Source organism: Larus michahellis, chromosome 1, assembly GCF_964199755.1.
Source record: "Larus michahellis chromosome 1, bLarMic1.1, whole genome shotgun sequence".
Taxonomy (NCBI): domain Eukaryota; kingdom Metazoa; phylum Chordata; class Aves; order Charadriiformes; family Laridae; genus Larus; species Larus michahellis.
In genome coordinates, this window is record NC_133896.1 from 100137432 (window position 1) to 100158088 (window position 20657).

Here is a 20657-nt window from a genome sequence, read left to right on the forward strand (position 1 = left end):
CTTGATCAAAGAATGTTTTTATCAATGCATGACGCTTTGTTTTCTTTCAGCTAGGTCTTGAGCAGTACCCTCAGGCTTGTTTTAGAGGTTGGCTCGAAAATAACTTGAAACCTTGTTTTAAGTCCAAAATGGCTATGAGGTGGACTTGAAACATGGTGAAAGAAATATCCATAAGCGAATCTTTTCTATTTCACAATAGAAAAAAATTTTCTTCTTCTTTTTAAATATAAATCTGGGAACAGTGTAAGTGCTCTCTGATTTCACAGCGTTTATGAAATCTGTGGTATTACATACACTTTCTTAGATAAAGATATTAGTAGCGTTATTTACTACAAATTTCCTTAACTTTTAAGGATTGGATAAGACTGTACTGTACTGCAGCAGTATTCTACAACTGGTGTAAACTGTTGCTGCTTTTTCAGAGAAGACTTATTTTACTGGTAACTTTTCAAGCTGCAAACAGATGGCTGTAGTATAATCTACTTGATAGTGACATCAAGCATTATTTACTGAAGATTTATATTTATATTTCTCTCTTCAAAAGCGTAAAAAGAGTGATTAAGTAGAATGATACTCATTTAGATCTCTATCTGCCCACGTGACTGCAGGGCTGAGGGAAGGCAATAGGATTAAGAGCATCTCATCACTAGATCAGTGTGTTTGAATCCAGACCATGGTTAGAGGCAACTGACGGCCATTAGCATGTGATGACTCTTCAGTGGCCTATATCAAATGATTTGATAGTCTCTGTAAATTTGCTAGGTGATGGAATGATCAGTACTCAGACAAGGAAATCTGTAGACTGAATGTGCATGTGATGAGAATGTATTTCAGTCTAGGAACAACCTCTTTGTTCCAGGATTTAGGGACACTCTTTGTACGCTCCCAGTGCAGGGGACTCAATGTGATTGTCGCTTTTGTGTTTCAGTCCAACGTGATTCTGGACTCGATTTAGTCCCTCAGTGATTTTCACTAAAAATGAAAGAGGAACACAATATAAAGCAGCTGCAGTAGAGCAAAATCGCCCCGTTTTTTCTCAGTATTAGATTAGTTAGCAAATGTCTTAAAAACACCCTAGTAGTGTTTATTACAGATACTTCTATATGTAATAGCCAGTCTGTAGGGGGGTGTGGCATGGCTGGTGGTTACCTGATGGTCTTTGTTTTGTAATTGGGCAGTTTTAACTGTTAACCATAGATTTTTTTTTTTCTTGTTAATAATATTTTGTAGCTGCAGTGAGAAGTGGAAAATCCAAAATTATTTTTATTTAAGTTTTATGATGCAAGTCAGATATGCAGTGACTTTAATAGCAAATCTGTCTGTTTTCATTAGGTTTATATTCTTGGCATTTCATGTTGAATTCACCGAAGTGAATTCAAACACAACAAGATTAAAGTAATATAGACCTAAGCCCAAAATATAAAATTATGTGGTTGTTAATGATTAAAAGGAGGTCTTGCTTTGTCAAGAGCCTCTGAATTTGGGCTAAAATGATCTTTTCAGACCACTGCAATAGTCTCCAAATCTTATACTGAATTTGCTTTCTTTTTTCTCAGGTCTTTTGCTGATGTCAAAGTTTTTCTGATGCAGTAGACAATATGAAGAGTGTGAAAGTGAGAGGAGAATTTGTCCAAAATTACCTAATTCAGGTCCAAAGCTTTGACCATAAATCGCTTCAGACCTGTTTTCCTCTCAAATCTGCTCTCACTGACAATGTTCTGCACTTCATACTTGCGTGAATGTCCTGTGGGAAACAGTGGTTAATTCATGCAGGTTGGAAGAACAGAATAGAAATCAGTCTTTCCTGTGAAGCTCAGGAGATGTGATTTTATGCATTTTTACATCTGGAACTTTAAGCTGATTTGTGTTTTCATATTTTATTGAGGTATCTGTGAACTATGGAGTCAAAACCTAATTTCAAACATAAACTTAAAATTTTTAGCTTAACTACCAGATATATACTTACGTACTTTCATTGTATGAGATGATGGGCATGATTTGGAAAACACTAGCATTTCCTTAGGTTGTTTAAAATTAATGTCTGGAAGAGTTTTGGCAATATTTTCTGTGAAATGAAGGAAGAAAATTCTAAATATTCTATTGAAGTCATCTTTGTGGGTCAGCAAAGCAAGTATTCTGGCAATATTTAAAGTAAAATCCAACTATTCCATCACTAAGCATAACTACAGTAAAAATAATATGAAATGGGGTGGGGGTGAGGTAGTGCGTTTGACGAATATTAGTGTTTCACTAGCGGATGTAGGAAAAGCTAGAATAACTCTGATATTTAGCACAGAAAGCAGGTAAACAGTTTACTCCATGACTTCCACAACTGGAAGTGCGTAAGTTTAAATAGATCTAGTAAGTCAAGATCTCTGGCTTGTTCAACAAATGATTGTTCATTTTTTTAAGCTTTAATAATTGCATTTTCTTAATAGTCTGTCTCCTTGGAAGAAGGTATTATGCTACTTTGTATAAATCTCTTGGAAGTATTTCATACAGTCATATTCTTCATTTGATCACCGTTTCTCTCCTTACCTTGTGAATATGCAGTTAACTTTGCTTCTTTTCAGACCAAATTAAAAAAAATCTTAGTGCATCCAAGGGTTTGTTGTAACAATGAAGACAGACACATATACTGAAGTATAATGTTTAAAAGATTATTATGAAAGTTTTGAAGTGTTAAAATGTAGATATCTCCTTTTTTTTTTATAGCATATTGGCAGTATGGTACACTGATTAAATTTCCCTAGTCTTTAGGCAGGCAATAAAACAATCTCAGCTGGAGTTTTGCTCATCCAAGGCTATGAGATGAAGCTCCAGATGGACCAATGCTAGTGCATATCTCTTTAAGCACACCTTTTGCTGATTTTATAGGTTGAAGAGCACTGCATGGCTGTAAGGCTTCTATTATTTACCCAACATACACATTGAATTCTCACTACCAGTAATAAGAGTCATGGAAAGAAAAACACGGAGCTATGTCTTTAGGAACCAGAATTAGGTTTTCAGCCTTTTGGTGTTCAGCAGGATTTAAAATAGTTATTTCATTTAAATTCGTAAGAAAGATATGGATTGCTTCCATATAAATATTTTATGGTCTTGAATTTCAGTTGTCCATGTAGTGTGCTAGTCAAATTTTGAAGTCTTTCAGATTAAAGCCTAGTGATTTTGGTGTGGCTTCCTCTTCTGGAAAATTAATGTCTCCTCAGTCCATTTGGCTGCTTTTTTTTTTTTTTTTTTTATCCTGTGAAAGAGATTATTGTAAAAGGACTGGAAAATAAATCAGAATTTTTTTAAACTTTATACAAAGCTTTTGCTTTGGTTCTATTGTTTTTAAAAACCTATGAAAAAAAATTGTTCCCCGGTCCCATTTTCCTTGGATACTGTAGGCACCTGCTTGGTTCACAAAACTTCTTGTCATTTGAGACTTTAGCTATGATTTAATATTTATCAGGTAAAGTTCCTGTTTGGTTCTGATGGAAGTTAGATTAAGGAGAGGCTCCAAGCTTTGACCCAACATTTAATTACAAAGCTGATATTGTATGGAGCTAATCCAGGGCTTTTGTTTTTAAATCTCAAGAATTGAGTAGAAATATATGAGTAGCAAATAAACACGGGTCCTTTTAGGACCAAATAGTTCATACTGAAGGCAACTCTATGCCTGACTACCTGTGCGTGTTTAATGTGTGTCTTTCTTGTGTAGTCCGCAACTGCGCTTTTTGTTCTGAATAGCTACAAGATAGACAGAGATTTGTTTACCTATTTAAAACTATTTTTCTTTTTTGGGGGGTGGGGGGGTGGAGGATCAGCTGTTTTTGTACATTCTAGGGTGCACTGATATCTGATGTCCTTAGTTTTATTATTTCCTTGTATATGTTAAATTTTTACATTTGTTCTATTTCTGTGCTGTGTGCCCTCAAATACTGTAACTTTGGGAACATACAGTCTGTTCACAGGTTTAGCTCTTTCATCAGCTTTAGTTCTCTGTTTAGGAAACTGATGACCTTCAAGATATATATATCTATATATAGAGATATATATATATCTATATATATAGAGAGATATATATCTCTATATATATCTATATATATATGTGCATCTGTATGTCATGTATATATGTATGTATATGTGTATGAATGTCTGCATATATATATTTTCAGCTCTGCAGGTTTTGCTTGGTGTCAGAAATGGGATGGCACTATGGAATCTGAAATCAGAGAAATCTGTAAGAAAAGAAATGTTGCGTTTCAAAATCTCAGCACCAAAGATTATCCACAAGCAGAGGAAAATTTTATAGTTGAAATGTATCTTAAAGTTCTTTGCATCTCAGGTGCCCATTTTTGTGTAACAATCCCTTTGAATAAAGGGAATTACCACTGTTTGGTAGGCTTGTCTCCAAAACAGATACTGTAGAGACCCAAGTCCTATTCTATCTGCATCAGAAAACCCAGGGAAATAAAGTGGAAGGCAATAATGAAAACGTGATTTGGATAATTCATTACAATTTGATGTACAATTTAAAAGATAAAGTTCCACTGAAGAACTTGAGGTAGAGAGGTATTCTACTGTTTTCCTTCACCAGGTTACTTTTAAATTACTTCAAATGATCCAGTATGTGTCTAATAGCAAAGTGGTTCTGCAAAAATGGCAGCGATACAGTTAACGCACTTCACAACTATTCACGACTTGAGTGCAGATGCAGAAGAAAGTGTGGCAGTAAGATGAATGTAACCCCAAAAGACAAGGAGCTATTTTTTCATGAGTTGACTGAGAAGTACTTGTTGAACTATATAATGACAATTTGAAAACATTTTTATAAGTAAAGTAGTAATGTTTCTATTCCATTACTTGTACCTAATGTACAATGCTAGAGAGAACTTAGGCAGTTACTAGATATGTATGAAAACACTTATAAATTCTCTACCAGCTTTGTTCTGTGCTTATCACATCTGTAATTTTCTTTGAGAGTTTTTCATTATTACTATTAACTGGTTTTTTGAAAGACTTACCCAGGCAGAAGGCATAAAGATCACCATATTATTTTTCAGAATTGACACACCCTCTGAATGAAAAATAGAGAACAAGCAGTAGATTATAGGATGTTCTTATAAAATACAGGATGAATATTTGAAAGAAGTAATAGACTCAAAAGTCAGAACTGCCTCACGAATGAATTTCAAGAAAAACGTAGGGCTGAATCAGTAAATGCTGTTCACAATGGTAAATGTTTGAAGATGTTTTTAGAGAGGATGGGTGAAGAGAAATCAATGTCGGATGATAAGAGAGGAAAGAAGAGGGAATCTAGATAGGTCAAACCACTGCTTCATGAAGCTAAATTCCAAAGCTGATTGCAAAATGGCTTTTGTTTAAATTATAAACATCTTTACTTTGAAACTTTGTGTGGGTTTTCTGACATGGTGAAGTTTATGAAAGTGGTGATAAGGGCTTTGTAAAATGGTAGCAATTAAATTGAGGACTGTGTGTTGTAACTCTTACCTCTTTGTACTCTTCAATGATAGGCATCACAGAACAGTAAGACCTGCAGTTGTGACTCAGTGATGAATATGTAGACAATGCTAGTTCAGCAGAGATTCATCCACTGGCTATTTTGGTGTTCTGGAAGTTTACTCTGATTTTCTTATATTGAAACCTGGATATGTTGGGCTTTTCTTCCTTTTAATTGATTTGTTTAGAAACATATGTGAACCATGGTCTCTGAAATGATGTAATTAACCACGTGTGGTAGGTCTTTAAATCCCTGACTCTGTCTTTGTCTATACCTGGCCTTTAAAGCTCTCTTGTTCTAGTAATGCTTGAGATAGTTGTCATGTGAACTTCTTTTCATGTTAATGGAAGTCCTGCACACAGATTTTTACCTCCACCCCCAAGTCAAGAGAAAGAATAGTTCCCTTGATAAATAGAAAATACCAGACCTTGTTTGGAAGAGATGCCTAGGTGGATAGGTGGAGGCAGAAACATTTGGAAGTAAAATTATTTAATTGACTATGACAGGATTTTTTGCGGTGATTTGTGCATTTCAATGAGACTAAGCACTACACTGTGAATATCATAAACAGTACATGATTGATCATGTAAATATTTGAGATCATAGAATAGTTTGGGTTGGAAGGGACCTTTAAAAGTCATCTAGTCTAAAACCCCGGCAACGAGCAGGAACATCTTAAACTAGATCAGGTTGCTCAGAGCATCATTAAGCCTGACTTTGAATGTTTCCAGGCAATGGGCATCTACCACCTCTAGGCAACGTGTTCCAGTGTCTAACCACCCTCAAAGTAAAGAATTTAGTCCTAATTTCTGATCTGAATCTACTCTCTTCCAGTTTAAAACTGTACCCTTCATCCTATTGCTACACTCCCTGCTAAAGAGTCACTCCCCATCTTTCCTTTAGGCCCCCTTTAAGTACTGGAAGGCTGCCATAAGATCTCCCCAGAGCCTTCTCTTCTCCAGGCTGCATAACTCCAACTCTCTCAGCCTTTCCTCACAGGAGAGGTGCTCCATCCCTCTGATCATTTTTGTGTCCCTCCTCTGGACCTGATCCAACAAGTCCACGTCCTTCTTATGTTGGGCGCCCCAGAGCTGGATGCAGTAGTCCAGGGGGGTTCTCAGGAATGGAGTAGAGGGGCAGAATCACCTCCCTTGACCTGCTGGCCATGCTTCTTTTGATGCAGCACAGGATGTGGTTGGCTTTCTGGGCTGCGAGTGCACATTGCCAGCCCATGTTTGGTTTTTCATCCACCAGTATCCCTAACTCCTTCTTGGCAGCTTTACTCTCAATCTCTTCATCCCCCAGCCTTAATTGATACCAGGGGTTGCCCTGACCCAGGTGGAGGACGCTGCACCTAGCCTTGTTGAACCTCATGAGGTTTACATGGGCCTACTTCTCAAGCTTGTCCAGTCCATCTGGATGGCATCCTGTCCCTCAGGTGTGTCAGCTGCACCACCCATCTTGGTGTTGTTGGCAAACTTGATGAGGGTGCACTCAATCCCACTGTCTATGTCATTGATGAAGACGTTAAATAGTACTCGTCCCAATATGGATCCTTGAGGAACATCACTTGTCACCAGTCTCCATCTGGACATCAAGTTGTTGACCACTGCCCTCTAGATGCGACATCCAACCAATTCCTAATCCCCTGAACAGTCCACCCATCATATCCCTATCTCTCCAATTTAGGGAAGGGTGTTGGGGGGGACTGTGTCAAAGGCCTTAAAGAAGTCCAGATAGACAATATCCTGTCCTGTTTTGAGGTAAAACAGAACCAATTTTCTTTGTAGTAATTTTACTTTTTAGTTTAACCTCTTCTGACTTTCTGAAATTAATGGTACATTCTTCAGACAGTGTCTGCTACCAGAGTGATAAGGCCTTATGTTTATAGTTAATACCAAGGAATGGTATGCAGAGAGGCTCTTATACTTATTGCTATAACAACTAACGTCAGCTAACTTTGTTGTGTGCCACATTGAGATTCGGAAGTGAAAGAGTGTAGGGGGGTTGCACCTGTGGGGAGGAGCAGACAGGACAGGTTACCCTAAACTGACCAACAGGGTATTCCATCCCATCTGCATCATGCTCGCTATAAAAGCTGAGGGATCGAAGGGTTAGCCTCTTTCTTCTATGGCTGGTGTCTGAGAAGGACACTCTCTGTTTGTCTGCCTTTGACCCTGATTCATGAGTTCCTGAATCCAGGTCTGGAGTCCAGTCACCATCTGTCTCTGAGTCCAGTCTGGGACTTTCCTAGTACCTGCTGGTGATGTGGTCATCATATGGTTCTGTATGTATTGCATGTATTTCATTATTTTCTTACTAATATTATGATCTTTAATGAAATATTAATAATAAAATAGAAATAAAAGTAGTTTAGTTTCTTTTTCAACCCATAAATTCACTATTCGTCTCGTTCTCTCCCCTCTCATCTAAAGGGAAATGCTCTTCCTTCTCTGAAGGTAGAGAAGTCAAAGAGAGCATCTGTCATTCATTCAGTGGCTGGTCCAGCCCAAACCACAACTCATCCATATCTTTTCCTTCGTCCACTGACGTAGTCACTCCATCATAGAAGGCTACTAGATTGGTTAGGCAGGACTTGCCCTTGGTGAAGCCATGTTGGCTGTCTCAAATCACCTCCCTGTCCTCCATGTGCCTTAGCTTAGCTTCTTGAAGGACCTGTTCCATCATTTTCCCAGGCACACATTTGAGGGTGACAGGTCGGTAGTTCCCAGGGTCCTCCTTTCTACCCTGTTTAAAAATGGGGGCAACTTTTTCCAGTCACTGGGGACTTCACCTGACTACCATGACTTTTCAAATATCATGGAAAGTGGTGTGGCACAACTACGTCAGCTAATTTCCTCAGGACTCTGGGATGCATCTCATCAGGTCCCATAGACTTATGTAAGTTTAGGTTTCTCAGGTGGTCATGAACCTGGTCTTTTCTTACAATGGGAGGGACACTGCTCTCCCAGTCCCTGCCTTGCAGTCCCTCCACTCAAGAGGTGTGGGATCCTTGAGAGATTAAAAGAGATCCTTGAGAGATTAAGATCCTTGAAGCTGCTCAGCAGAGAAAATTGGAGATGAGGTCTGAAGACCACAGAAGAGAACTCTTGGTACATCAGTGAAGCCTGGTATGGGTTTGTCAATTAAGTTAAGAGTTTCATAGACAGAAAAGATCCCATTTCCCGTGCAGTTTGTGTTGGCATCTTTGGAATCCTGAATGTCTTCTTAACAGCCAAATATGTTTGCTACAAGATTAAAGAAGCACTTCTTTTTTGGAAAGTACCAAATGCCTTAAAGAATTGCATATGAAGTTGAAAAAAAAAAAAAGGCAAATATATTCCACAAGAATTTGTTTCATCCTGAATTATAAATCACCCTATTCCTGGTACCTGCATATTACCTTTGATTTTTTTTTTACTTGGAATTTTCATTTTGTATTCATGTACAGGCAATAAGATTACAATGTTTCTGTTACTATTTTGATAAAACTTTTAGGCTTCTTTAATTGGATGAAATGTTCAGCAGTATCAGTATGGTACAAATCTTTTGGTTAGTATGCCTTATACATTTGGGGGCTGAAGTTTTGGAAATTTCTGTTGAGAAATAAATTATCAGAGGCCTTTTAAGAAAAGACTGGAAAAGCGGGAATGGTTGCCTTCTTGCTAGGGGGAGGCAGATAGGCAAGGTTGGCTTCTCAGTGTGCTTTCTAGCCCTGTAATCTTCCTGAGAAATGAAAAATAATGCATTTTCCTAACATATTTAACTGAAATCAGCAGTACTCAACTAAACCGGTGATGTGGATCTGCATGTTGATCCGTATACAGATGAGTCAATAGTCAGGAAGAAAGGCATTATTGGTTGTGTTAAAATCTGACTTGTTCTGAATACAGCTAGAGAACTAATGCTATAAATACTTAATGTCTTAATTCAGCTTTGTTCCTCAGCAATCATCTCTCCTTCCTCTGAAACACAGCAGTAGGAGTTAAGTTCAATAATTAAAATTTTAGAATTTATTGTAGGTTCTGCTTTTCATCTGAAATAATAGCTACAGCTTTGTCAGTGTCATCTTTCATTAAACTCTTTTCAAACAGTTTTGTTTTTTTTTATTTTGAGCAAAAAATACTGTGGTAGTTAGAAAATTGAAGTCAGATTTAGATCTTGGTAAATTGCCCTTGATTTATACCGTTGTAATGGACATCAGAAACCAGCTCATATACAACAGAACAGTAATAGCCACTTTATTGATGTAACTGTTGTACAAGCAGAGGTAAGGCTTCAGTACACTGGAGAAATGCCAATTTTCCAAAGGAAAAAAATGTTTCTTTCAAAATAAAGTATGAATTTTCATAGTAAACAAACAAGCAAAACACCACCTTACTTCTCCATCTGAGAGTAATGGAGAGGGTGAGGAGATAATGAAAATACAGCGGTTTTGTAGCAACCCAGTTAGGAATTTTATTTTCTTTGTTTTCACAGTTCATCAACATTATCTGCAAGTGCTGTCAACCTCCAAAGGAATCTAATGGAAAAGGAGTTAGAGGGTCAAAGAGTGCTTTAATTTAGAGTTTTGTATCCACCTGAAACTAAAAGGGAGTTTCATTGTTGCTATAGGTCACACTTTGAGGAAGTTGTGCAGAACCTGCTAGCAAAACTGCTTTTTAATATCATAGTAAAACATATACCTTACTTACAAAACATACATGCTTACCAGGAAGCTGGTGCTTTCAATTTTCTATTTTTATTCCATGTACTTCTGAGCAGAATTACACAGGAGTGAATGGTTGGACATTTGGACATGCCTTTGTCTTCTTAGTAGAGTTTGGCTCAGTGTTGTAGTTGGTTTGTTTGGTGATAAAGAGCACTCGAGAGTGTTCTCTATGGGTCTGTCTTTCAACACAAGGCTTGAAATCCCGGGTTTGTGTACTCTGTGGGCATGGTTTGAAAACTAGTGGAAGCCTTTCTGTTAATTTGGGCAGACTTTAGCTCAGACAGCTGTGTAGCCATGAAAGATCCAGTTAAGAGTTGAGGGTTTGTCTCAAATGTTCTCTCCATGTGCTGTTGCCAGCTCTTCCCAGCATTGCAGGACTGCGACTTGCCATGGCAGATATGGCTGCATTTAGGTGTGCTTTATCTACAGAATTTACAAGTGGTCTTTCCTGTCTACTTGGAGACAGGTGATGATCAGTATCTTTGTATCTATAGTTTTAGAGAAGCAAACCTCCTAAATCTTAGAATTGTTCAATTCCTGTCTAGGCAAATGGAGAGCACTGCTGCATTTTAGGTTCACATCAGCAGAGCTATTTTCCTGGATTACAAAATCTTATAAATAAATAAAAAAAAATCAGTAATACTTGTATTCATGGACAGGAATCTCAATATTTTTGGATATTTTTGACAACAGTGTGAATCAGATTTTTTTTTCATTGTGCTAAATACCACAGGTATTACACCTTGGAGTTTTTCTCTCAAGAGGAATAATTACTCAAGGCACTAGAAATTCACATGTTCTGATCTCCCGGCCTGGTTACCAGATACAATTCAAATAGGATGCAGGTTTCTGTGCCAACTCTGTCTGTGCCAACTGAGGTCAATGCAATTGCATGCATGCTTCAAAGAACCGATTTTTGGCAAATAGATATGAACTGATTTTCATTCTAGGACCTTGAGCCTGAGAATCGCTCAGCAAGCCATTTATCTGTATGGTTTTCAAGCACTTGACTAAAATAGAACTGGTGTTCTAAGATGTCTTTCTCAAAGAATTTTTACAATGAAATGTCAAAAAAAGTTGTTGGAGTTTAAATATTTAAGCAATCCTAATCTATAAATATATTTTAAGGATTTTTTCTTTTTTATCGTCTTTGAGTACCACTTTTGCCACAAATTATGATTAAAAGCTGTAGAAGTTTATAGAAATTACCTATTACTCAGAAGTAGAGAAATGGGCCCTGCTGCTTGTGGCCTCTTTCCCATAAGCTTGTGAGCTTTATCCCCAATAGCTTTGCTGGAGACCATCACCTCCCGAGCGGTTAAATGTCTGCAGTAAGCATCTTTAATGCAATGAACAGATGTGTGTAATAACCATCTAATGTTTTGCTAGGCTTTGCAATGGAACAGGTATGGTTACTGCTCCTGCTGACGATTAAAGTGCTTTCAGTGACTGCTCAGTTCAATGGATACAACTGTGACGCAAACCTCCATAGCAGGTTTCCTGGTAAGTGTTTAATAGACTTTTTTTCTAATGGCTTCTTTATTGTCTTGGTTCAAAGCAGCGCTTATTTTTAAATACAGAGCATTAAATCTGTCTGAAGCCTGGGGGTAGGACTCCACATTAAGTAAGTGCTAACTGGCTCGGTGACAATGAAACTCCTCTAATGTTGCACTTTACTTTCTTCTTAATTGTGCAATGAGTCAAATTCAGCCTAGTAGTAATGAATACAACTCCCCTCGGATCAGTGGGGTTTGACCTGCTTTTGCCAGAGCTCTGTCCTGTCCAAGAAATTCACCAGAGGTCATGTTGTTGTAAGTGTTCTCTATAGATTTAAGAGTCTGAAACTTCTAACTGTGTTTTCTTTCATGTTTTATCTGGGTAAGAGAATATAATTATGTCCTTTTAGTGAAATAAAGAAATATATATCTATTTTTTGAGCAAAATGAAGTTGATGGCAAAATTTAGCGCCTCACTTCAATGTTAAGTGCTTGGTTAGGAACAGATGAAGCAATGGAATGTATCTATGTATGATGTACACTCATGACTCTGTGAGGAAAATGGGAATTAAGTCATTCTGGGGACATCAGATGTCCAGAGCTGTTAATACAATGAGAAATAAAAATTAAATTTCAGTCTTACTGACATGTGTATCTGGGTTTACTCAGGTAAAGAATGCTTTTAGTCTCTGTTACATTGCTTACCCTTCCTGCCTCAGATGTTTCTTGGAGAGAATAATAATAATAAAAAGGCTGTGAATACTGGCTCGCTCACATCTTATGTTTCGGAGGTAGCAATTGAATTGAACAGTATAGTGATGAGCTCTCAGTATAGTATTACACTGTAATACCTTTCAGTGTTGTTGCTTTCTGAATAATATACTAGTTTTGATTTTTTTTCAGGAAGGATCAGCTCTTTTATTAAACTTAAGTCAGCAGAAGGCCTACAGTCTATTTATTGTTTTCTCTTACCACCACACTGCTAGGTGCTTTGTTGATGTAAAGACCAACAGTGGGTTTGATCCTTCTTCACTTAGTTGATGTGAATATGAAAAGGAGAGAAATAAGACATGCAAAGATGATCAAATATGTTGTCTCCATCTGTGACAAAATCACTGTTTAACTGAGTATTTCACAAATTACTTCTGTATTCCCCTTCTTAGGTAAAAGTTTTACTGGCTTGCCTTGAAAGTGTGGGTGAATTGTGCCCACCTGCCTTAGATCTACCTTTCATAGTTTTTCAGGTAATTGTTTTTCTGTTTCAGGCCTCTTGAGAGGATTGCAACAGCTAGAGGGAAGTTTAGATTCCTCTTTCTGCGCTTTTAAAATTTTTCTCTGGTCATTTTTTGCACCAGCCCTGTGCCAAGACTTTGTATTTGCAATGTGATACCTGTGAATTGAGTCCAGCTCATATTGTGGATATTTAGGGGCCTCTTGCAGTTCTGCCTCATAAAAAAGGGTCATATCAGATTCCGTGTCTGCCAAATCTCAGGGACTTGGGAGAAAATCTGTTTAGGTTACAAGTAAACAGATTTTTTTTTAAGTAAATGCTAATCACCCTGCACTGCCCGTAGGAGCTGAGAGTAGAGTCTTGCTCTTTCTTGTTTGTGATCTCAGTCAGTAAAGATTCAAAGGTTGGAATATAATTAACAGTCTTAGTGCTGATTTTGAGAGCTAGGAAAGAAAACATAATTCTACCTGTTGTGTATTTGAGATGGAGGTGAAAACCGGAAAACCCTTTTTTCCCCAAATTTGATGGGTATTATTTTCGGTATGCAGAAAGGACCACTATGTAGCGGGCTGGGGCTAGTGGAGCTGAGTGAAACTGCTGGAACTCTGTTTTCTGAAAACCCTAGAAGATGGGTGTGAGAGCCTCTGTGGGGAGAAGGGCCTTGCCTTTGCTACACTTGCTTCCCCAGTGCTAGGCTCAGGCTGTGGCTTTGAGGGTGCTGGCCTCGCTGCATTTGGAGTTCAAATATAAGGGGAGTGGTGAGAGAGAGAGGTCAAAAAGGAGAACACTTCAAAACCAGTATCCTCCAGGCTGACATACTTCTCACAGAGCCTGGTTATGGACATGACTTTCTTCCTGTTCCTTATTTGTTCCATGCAAGAAATCTTCATTGTTGTAAGCTGAAATTGCAAACATGGTGTGAAGATGGACTTTCTTGCTGAGGTCTGTGATGTGCAGATACCAGGAAGCCATTGGGTTTTGAAGTTGTCTACTCTTTTTAAATGCTGTGAAGAACAGAAGTTGTCTTCAGCAAAGATGAGAAATTAAGTCTTCCTAAAGGAACCCTGGAGCTCATCCATTTTTCATTTGTTTGTGCTTTTGTCATTGTTTGCTTAGATGTCTCTTGCATAGGGATGGTGCTGCATAAATAGGATGATAAATAATCAGGCAGGACTTTTGTTTCTGCAGTTAGTGGGTTTGTTTTAGAGTGTAGGGATGCAGTAGTCAGCAAGGATGAAGGAAAGAAACCCCGTATCTGGTAGAGTGAAAATTCTGTGACGTTTTATACCAAAAGCAAGACGTGTCCTAGAGAGTATGTAATAAGGTCAGATCCTGCTGCCCTTCAGAGAGTTGCCTAGAGAAAAAAGCTTTAGTTCTGCATTGCAGTAAAACATAGCTTTTAGGAGGCTTTTGGGGGATGAAGCCATAGCACTCTGGCAGTCTTCAGATGGGAAACACACAGTTTTGATTCAGGGGCTCTTGCTCTAAATGCATCCTGAGAACTTAGAGGCTACAAAAAACATTGCAGCTATTTCACATGCACTATGCATTTTAATTCACTATCAAAGCAGTGATTTGATCAAAGAGGAGGCTTATGCAGAAAAGTTGGTTTTGAACTATAAATGTCTTTGCGTGCCTCTTCTGGTGGAATGACTTTTGTCACCTTTTGTTCTGTGGCAAATTCTTGTCCTCTGCAGGTTTTTTGCTGTTCTGGGTTCTTATCAATATGTGGAAGGGTGGTACCAGAGCGGAAGCAGGCAGTGGAACTGTCAGCATTTGGCTCATGTTGCCATGGGTCCATCCTTGCTTAAGATGGTCTCTGTTACTGTAGTAACTGTGTACCTCTTGAGCTTTACTCTGTTTACTCTGTTTACCCTGTGAATCCTGTTGACTAAGGCAGTTTGTGTGATTTGAGTCAGAAAGAGGCCAAGTGCTTTGCCTGTATGGAAACTCTGTGACAAAGAGGTCATTACATTTAAGGCCCCATCAGCTGGGTGACCTAACATTCAAACCATTGCTCCTCTCTCACTCAGAAAACCAGAAGCTTTTACTGCAGGAATGCAAATATTTTTGTTTAAACTTATACATATATAGAAAAAATATTTATTTTTCTAAATCCCCTAGAAATGAGCTAGATGTTTAGCATTGGGTTTTGGATTAATTTCTGAACAAATAATGTTGTTTTAATTCCAGAATGAACTAATTTGTCAACAATACTTCCTTTAGTAGTATCAGAAAAGATTCAGTCTGGAGATGTCATTTATCCTCCTGTATAGCACAAGGGTTGTTTTTATACTGTATGGTCTCATTTCCGTTAGTGTCAAACAAGAATTTTACAAGCCGTAATGGTACCTTAACAGGTAAAGTAATAGCCTGCTTCTTAAAAGGCTTTAAGTGAGTTATAAAAATAACTGAGCTACTTTATATTGCATCCAGCAAATTTGTTACAATCTGACTCTTTGTGCATTGGTCCAAATAAGTGTAAAGATGCACTTTGCTGCTTGCTTTTTTGTACTGTTCCCTCTCTCTTAGTATACCCATTAAATGGATCATAACAGTCCTCATGTAGTGAATACCAAGGCAAGCTTCTTCTTGATCTTTGTATGTTATGTTAGTGGTATTATGTATGTGTACAAACCAGGATAATTTCATGCCAAATCACTTCAGCTCCTGTCTTGCCTCCATACCTTTCTGCCCAAATTTACTCCCAGTGAGTAACATGTATCACCACATTAGCTCAGGACTGAGTTTAGTCTGTTATTTCCTGCACTTGATTGTTTTGGCTTTAAAGCCACCATTAAAGCTGTCTAAATTAAACTGCTTGTGCTCCCGTACCGTGGGGGAAGAGCTAGTTCATTGTAATGGAGATTTCATTTCCTCTCTGTTGTGACAATGCAACGAAACAATTCATTTCAGCAGGCTTAATGGTACGGTATTGACTGAAGTTGTTCTGCAATTTTTAATAGCGCTTTATCTTTAAGCAGATGTAATAAATGAGTTGTTATATAAAGGAATAATGTCTGTGTTTAACACGATGCAGTATGGCTTTGTGTAAAGCACTAGGGGAAAATACTAAAATAGCCACCCCAATCATCTACAGGCGGAGAAAAGCTTATAGAAAAGCTATGTTATAGCTGTAAAGCAAAACAAATCATTGCTTGTGCCTATATCCTAACCTGATGCTTTTCCATTCACATACATAAAAATTCTTCAGAAATTTCGAATGAAAGGTCAAATTCATACAAGAAGGTTTTTTGCTATTGTTCAAAAATTGATCAGTTGTAACAATAGCTGTTTTCTAGGTCTTTTATATTGTCATAATGTACACAATGAAAGATTGCAAGACACTTTGTAGTATCGATCATTGTCTTTCAAGAGCCAACTGATTTTTCATTAAAGCTAAAGTTGATGGTTCTTAAAAGAACCCCAACTTTAAAGATATCATAATAAATTGCTCTGATATGCTGTTGATTATACTTCAAAGTCTGCACAGCCTGAGACTGCAGTCTCATACATAGTGGACTCCAGACAACCTCAGACAAACATACTCAACTTCCATGCCAGAGTGTGCTGGAAGGCAGAGCTCGGCCTCCTGAGTTTCTCAAAATTGCTGGAAATTTCTGTTCCAGACAGGGGCTGTTTAGTCAGACTCCAACTATTTAACCACTTGCTGTTTTCCACACTGTTGCAGTGCTTCAGTTTATGAATGTGCTACTGAATGATTTGCTGGGGAATTTTTGAATAATGGTTTTGTTGTGTGGTAGACTACGTTACCATATTAATTCCTGTTTTCTCTTTAGTGAAGTTGTAGAGTCAAATCCGTTATTTGGAATAATTCAATTCTGACCTTTATATTCCAATATTTTGCTGTGACTAGGGTCTAAAAATTGATTTGATCAGAATTTACAACACTAGACTAACTGCTACAATAATTATATGGAGATTAGTTGAAATACATCATCTTACATTGTCTTTCTCTGTTTATTTATTTTATTCTTTTTTTGCAGCTGAACGAGATATCAATGTTTTCTGTGGAGTACAGACAATCACTATGAAGATAAATTTTTGCACAGTTCTTTTCTCTGGTTATTCTGAGACAGATCTGGCACTGAATGGGAAACATGGGGATGCCCACTGCAGGGGTTTCATCAATAACAACACCTTTCCAGCAGTGGTAATTTTCATCATCAATCTGAGTACTTTGGAATCCTGTGGAAACACTTTAGTGGTAAGATAAGCTCAAAGTGAAATTGTAGCATGGCTGTTTATGCTTAGGATCAAGTGAATGGCCTTGACAGCATTGTATCTTTTACAGATAATATTTACATTGTCTTGCCCAGCTAGCAATATATTGCATACATCAAAGAAAACCAGAGAAAGTTGGTAATTTATAATCTTGATTACTAATGAGAAAATGTGGTGGGACACACATTTGTCCTTTGAGGAAGTATATTTTTCATTTTAATATTTTTTTCTAGTGGAAAAATGAGATTTTTCCGAGCCATTTTTAAAACTCATGCTGAACATGCCTTAAATTTTGCTGAAGCTTTTCAAATACCCACTTGGAAAATGAAAGTAAAATATTTTAAGATTGGGTTAGGTAGATGAAAGTCTAGGTACCTACTTCTGTGCTCTCCTATGGGAAGGGCTTGCTGACTGATTGACTGATCTTATGTGTTCCGCAATAAGTCAATGGCTCATAGAATCATAGAATGGTTTGGGTTAGAAGGGACCTTAAAGATCATCTAGTTCCAAACCCCCTACCATGGGCCTGAATGTCTCAGGGTGATAGTCTGGCTAGAAGGCTTAACCCACAGTAAATGCCTCTCCTAGCAGTGCCTTGTGGTCTTGTACCTCCTTGGAGTTCTCAGCTCGATATGGAACTGCCTGGCAACAATCTAAAGTTTTCAAGCAAATTTTGAATGTTTGACACACACACAAAAAAGGCTATCTATCTAACCTATGCACTCAATTCATGACAAAAAAGTCAAGATGTGGGACTGAAGTTTAGATTTGTATGTTCAGCTCTGATCTCTTAGTGCACAGTCACTCTGCTATGGTGTTTTGCCTGGTGGTGTGACTTCAGTGTCTACATTTTATGTTGCTGTTTCATGCATGGATAATGGCATCTTTGTACAGCTAATGACTGAATCAAACCCTTAGCTGTGGGTGAGATTTTGGAACCAGAATCTGATCTAGGAGCTGACTTTGAAGTCTGTTTGGTACCAGTATAATTTCATTTTCTTCGATGAAGCTATCTCCCTCTGAAGGGGTGGGGGCGGGGTGGGGAAGTCAGGTCTCAAACCTTCTAAACCGAGGGAGAGGGGAGTTGTGCAGTTTATGTGTTTATCACACTGTACAAGCAGTGATGACTTGTATGAAAGTATCTATGAATAACTTACAAAAACAAGTGTAAAAATGTATTATTTTTAAGGCTTGTATTCTGTCTGGAATTCAGACTTGCACTTGATGATACCTGTCAGTTTTTATAACAAGCCCTCTGTTTTCTGTTGCTAATAATTTGGTGAAAATGGGCTGAAAAGTTCAATGTGCTCTGTCACCTCTTTGCCTCAGGCTGAGTTTTGTTTTAAAATTTAAACAAAAAACAGTTCAGCAAGTTCAAGGTTCTTTTTCCCCCACTTTCTCTGAAAAGCTATAGCACCTCCATGACTTGCAGTAGAAGAATTTGCCAGGAAGCAACTATTTTCTTTTCCTGTGGAGTCGGACACATTGTAAACTCCCTGAACTTTCTATTTGATTATAATTCTAAGAACTTGATGTCTAAAAAAAACCAACCCAAAACCAACAACCAAAAAACCCCCAAAAATAAAAAACAAAAAAGCCCAACAGTCTGCTAAGTCCAAATAATTGGAGCTCCCCATGAAGCCCCCCACAAGGCTGTACAGGATACAAAGACAAAGCAGCAGCTGCTAAAAATATAACCAAAAAATTCTCCTCATCCCCTCTCAGTTTATGCATGCTGTGCTGCAAACAAAGAGAATAAAGGAGCAGGGAGCATCTCTTATCATGTACCCCACACTGGAGTAGAACAATCCTATGCATTTCTTGGCTGTGTTTCACAGCAAAGACCTTCAAACTCATTTTCAATAAAAGTTAAAGACAACAGTTCAGGCAGAACTCGGGTAAAACCCAGGTCCTCCTCCCATTTCTGAGGAATGTAAACAGATCTGTAGTTGGCTATACTAACCTTAGTGCTCTAGGCTGTGTTTTTTAGGCAAGGAATAGATCCTAGGAAATTTTATTATCATCATTTTCCTGCCATTTAGCAAATGATTAGGTAGACTATTGGCCAGGTCTTTGGCCACATCTGTCTTCTAGCTGTTTTTTCTGTAGCCAGAGGAATACCTGCTGTGTATGCTGTGCTACTTAGTGCAAAATTTTACAGCTCATGTGCACCTCAGGATGATTCTTCCATAATGAAATGTCGTCTTAAGAAACTGTGTACTCTAAAGCTATAGAAAGCATCCGTTTTGCTAATACAGTTATACAAGAACTGCTACGGTGGAAGCCAAATGCCATATTAATTGTCCTTATTGTGTATGTTTCTATGGAGAAAGTAATTTGTGACGCTAACCTGCCGTTTTCAAAGAACCCCCTTATTCAGATCAGTAGCTACAGATGGAGTGGGGTAGACTGCTATCAGGAGGAAAGGGTGGCCTTCAGTTTTCCGGAGAGCTGCATGTTGTTGCTGGCTCTGCACACTCTTTGAACCTGAGCAACACAGGATAGCACATGTCCAGGAACTGAATTAAGGTTGTGTTGGTATTAAGGTTGTATTACTTTTCAGCTCTTGCACTTCTGACAGTGTTTCTTTGCACAAAGTTTGTAATTTAGATTTAGAGATGTATAATGTAGACAAAACCACAAACTCGGAGTTCAGCTATTTGACTTGTATCTGCTTATAAAGTACATTGATTTTGATGTGTCAAAAACGAAGCTCAAGAGTGACAGAGTTTTGTTCCTGTGAAGGAAATTTATTATGTGTTGACTTTATTACTGCATATGGAAGCTCATTTTAAGCTGATTATTTTTTTTAACTGTAATAGAAAAGTTCCTTCATCTTTTCCCATTAAGTCGTGTGAATTCACTGGAAATGCTCAGAAAAGAAGTACCTACCAAAAAAAGAATAAAATGCTTCCAGGACTCATCAGTTCTTTTCAAATGTTGCTTAAGTCTGTGTTTTATGAACAGGGATTGATTCTTTTGAAGGATTCCAGAAAGATATCTCTGGGTAAATTACGGGTTAAAGCATCACTGCCCTTAGGTGTCTTTTGTTCCACAGTTAATTTTCTGATAATAGTTGTTTTCTGTCTCTCTCAATAGGTATCCTCAGCTCGAGGTATCAATGCTTATGGAAATACCTCAGCGGTACAGATAGGTAATGTTTCAGGCTATATCGATACACCAGACCCGCCAACGATTATCAGCTATTTGCCTGGGCTTCTGTACAAATTTAGCTGTAGTTATCCACTGGAGTACTTGGTTAACAACACCCAGCTTGCTTCGTAAGTGTAGTTTTCATTTCTATGTGTTTCATTCCCTTGTTTATGTAAGCCCACATGTATGTGTATATATGCATATACACCTAAATATATGCAAACCATAGCAGTATTGTCAACATACCGATTTTTAGCTGTGCAAGAGTTAAAGGGAAAGGAAAAAGCACTGAAACAAGAGATGATGCAAAGG

The 20657-nt window shown here is 38.0% G+C and overlaps 1 protein-coding gene across 1 annotated transcript in view; it reads left to right on the top strand.

The window, feature by feature from the left end:
• Nucleotides 1-20657, top strand: part of ZPLD1 (zona pellucida like domain containing 1) — a 63363-nt gene that overhangs the window by 28676 nt on the left and 14030 nt on the right. Inside the window, exons 3-5 of the mRNA XM_074572833.1 lie at nt 11610-11723; nt 16955-17175; nt 20292-20473. Coding sequence (XP_074428934.1) covers nt 11618-11723; nt 16955-17175; nt 20292-20473 — 509 coding nt within the window. The 5' untranslated portion in view covers nt 11610-11617. The remainder of the gene's footprint in view (nt 1-11609; nt 11724-16954; nt 17176-20291; nt 20474-20657) is intronic.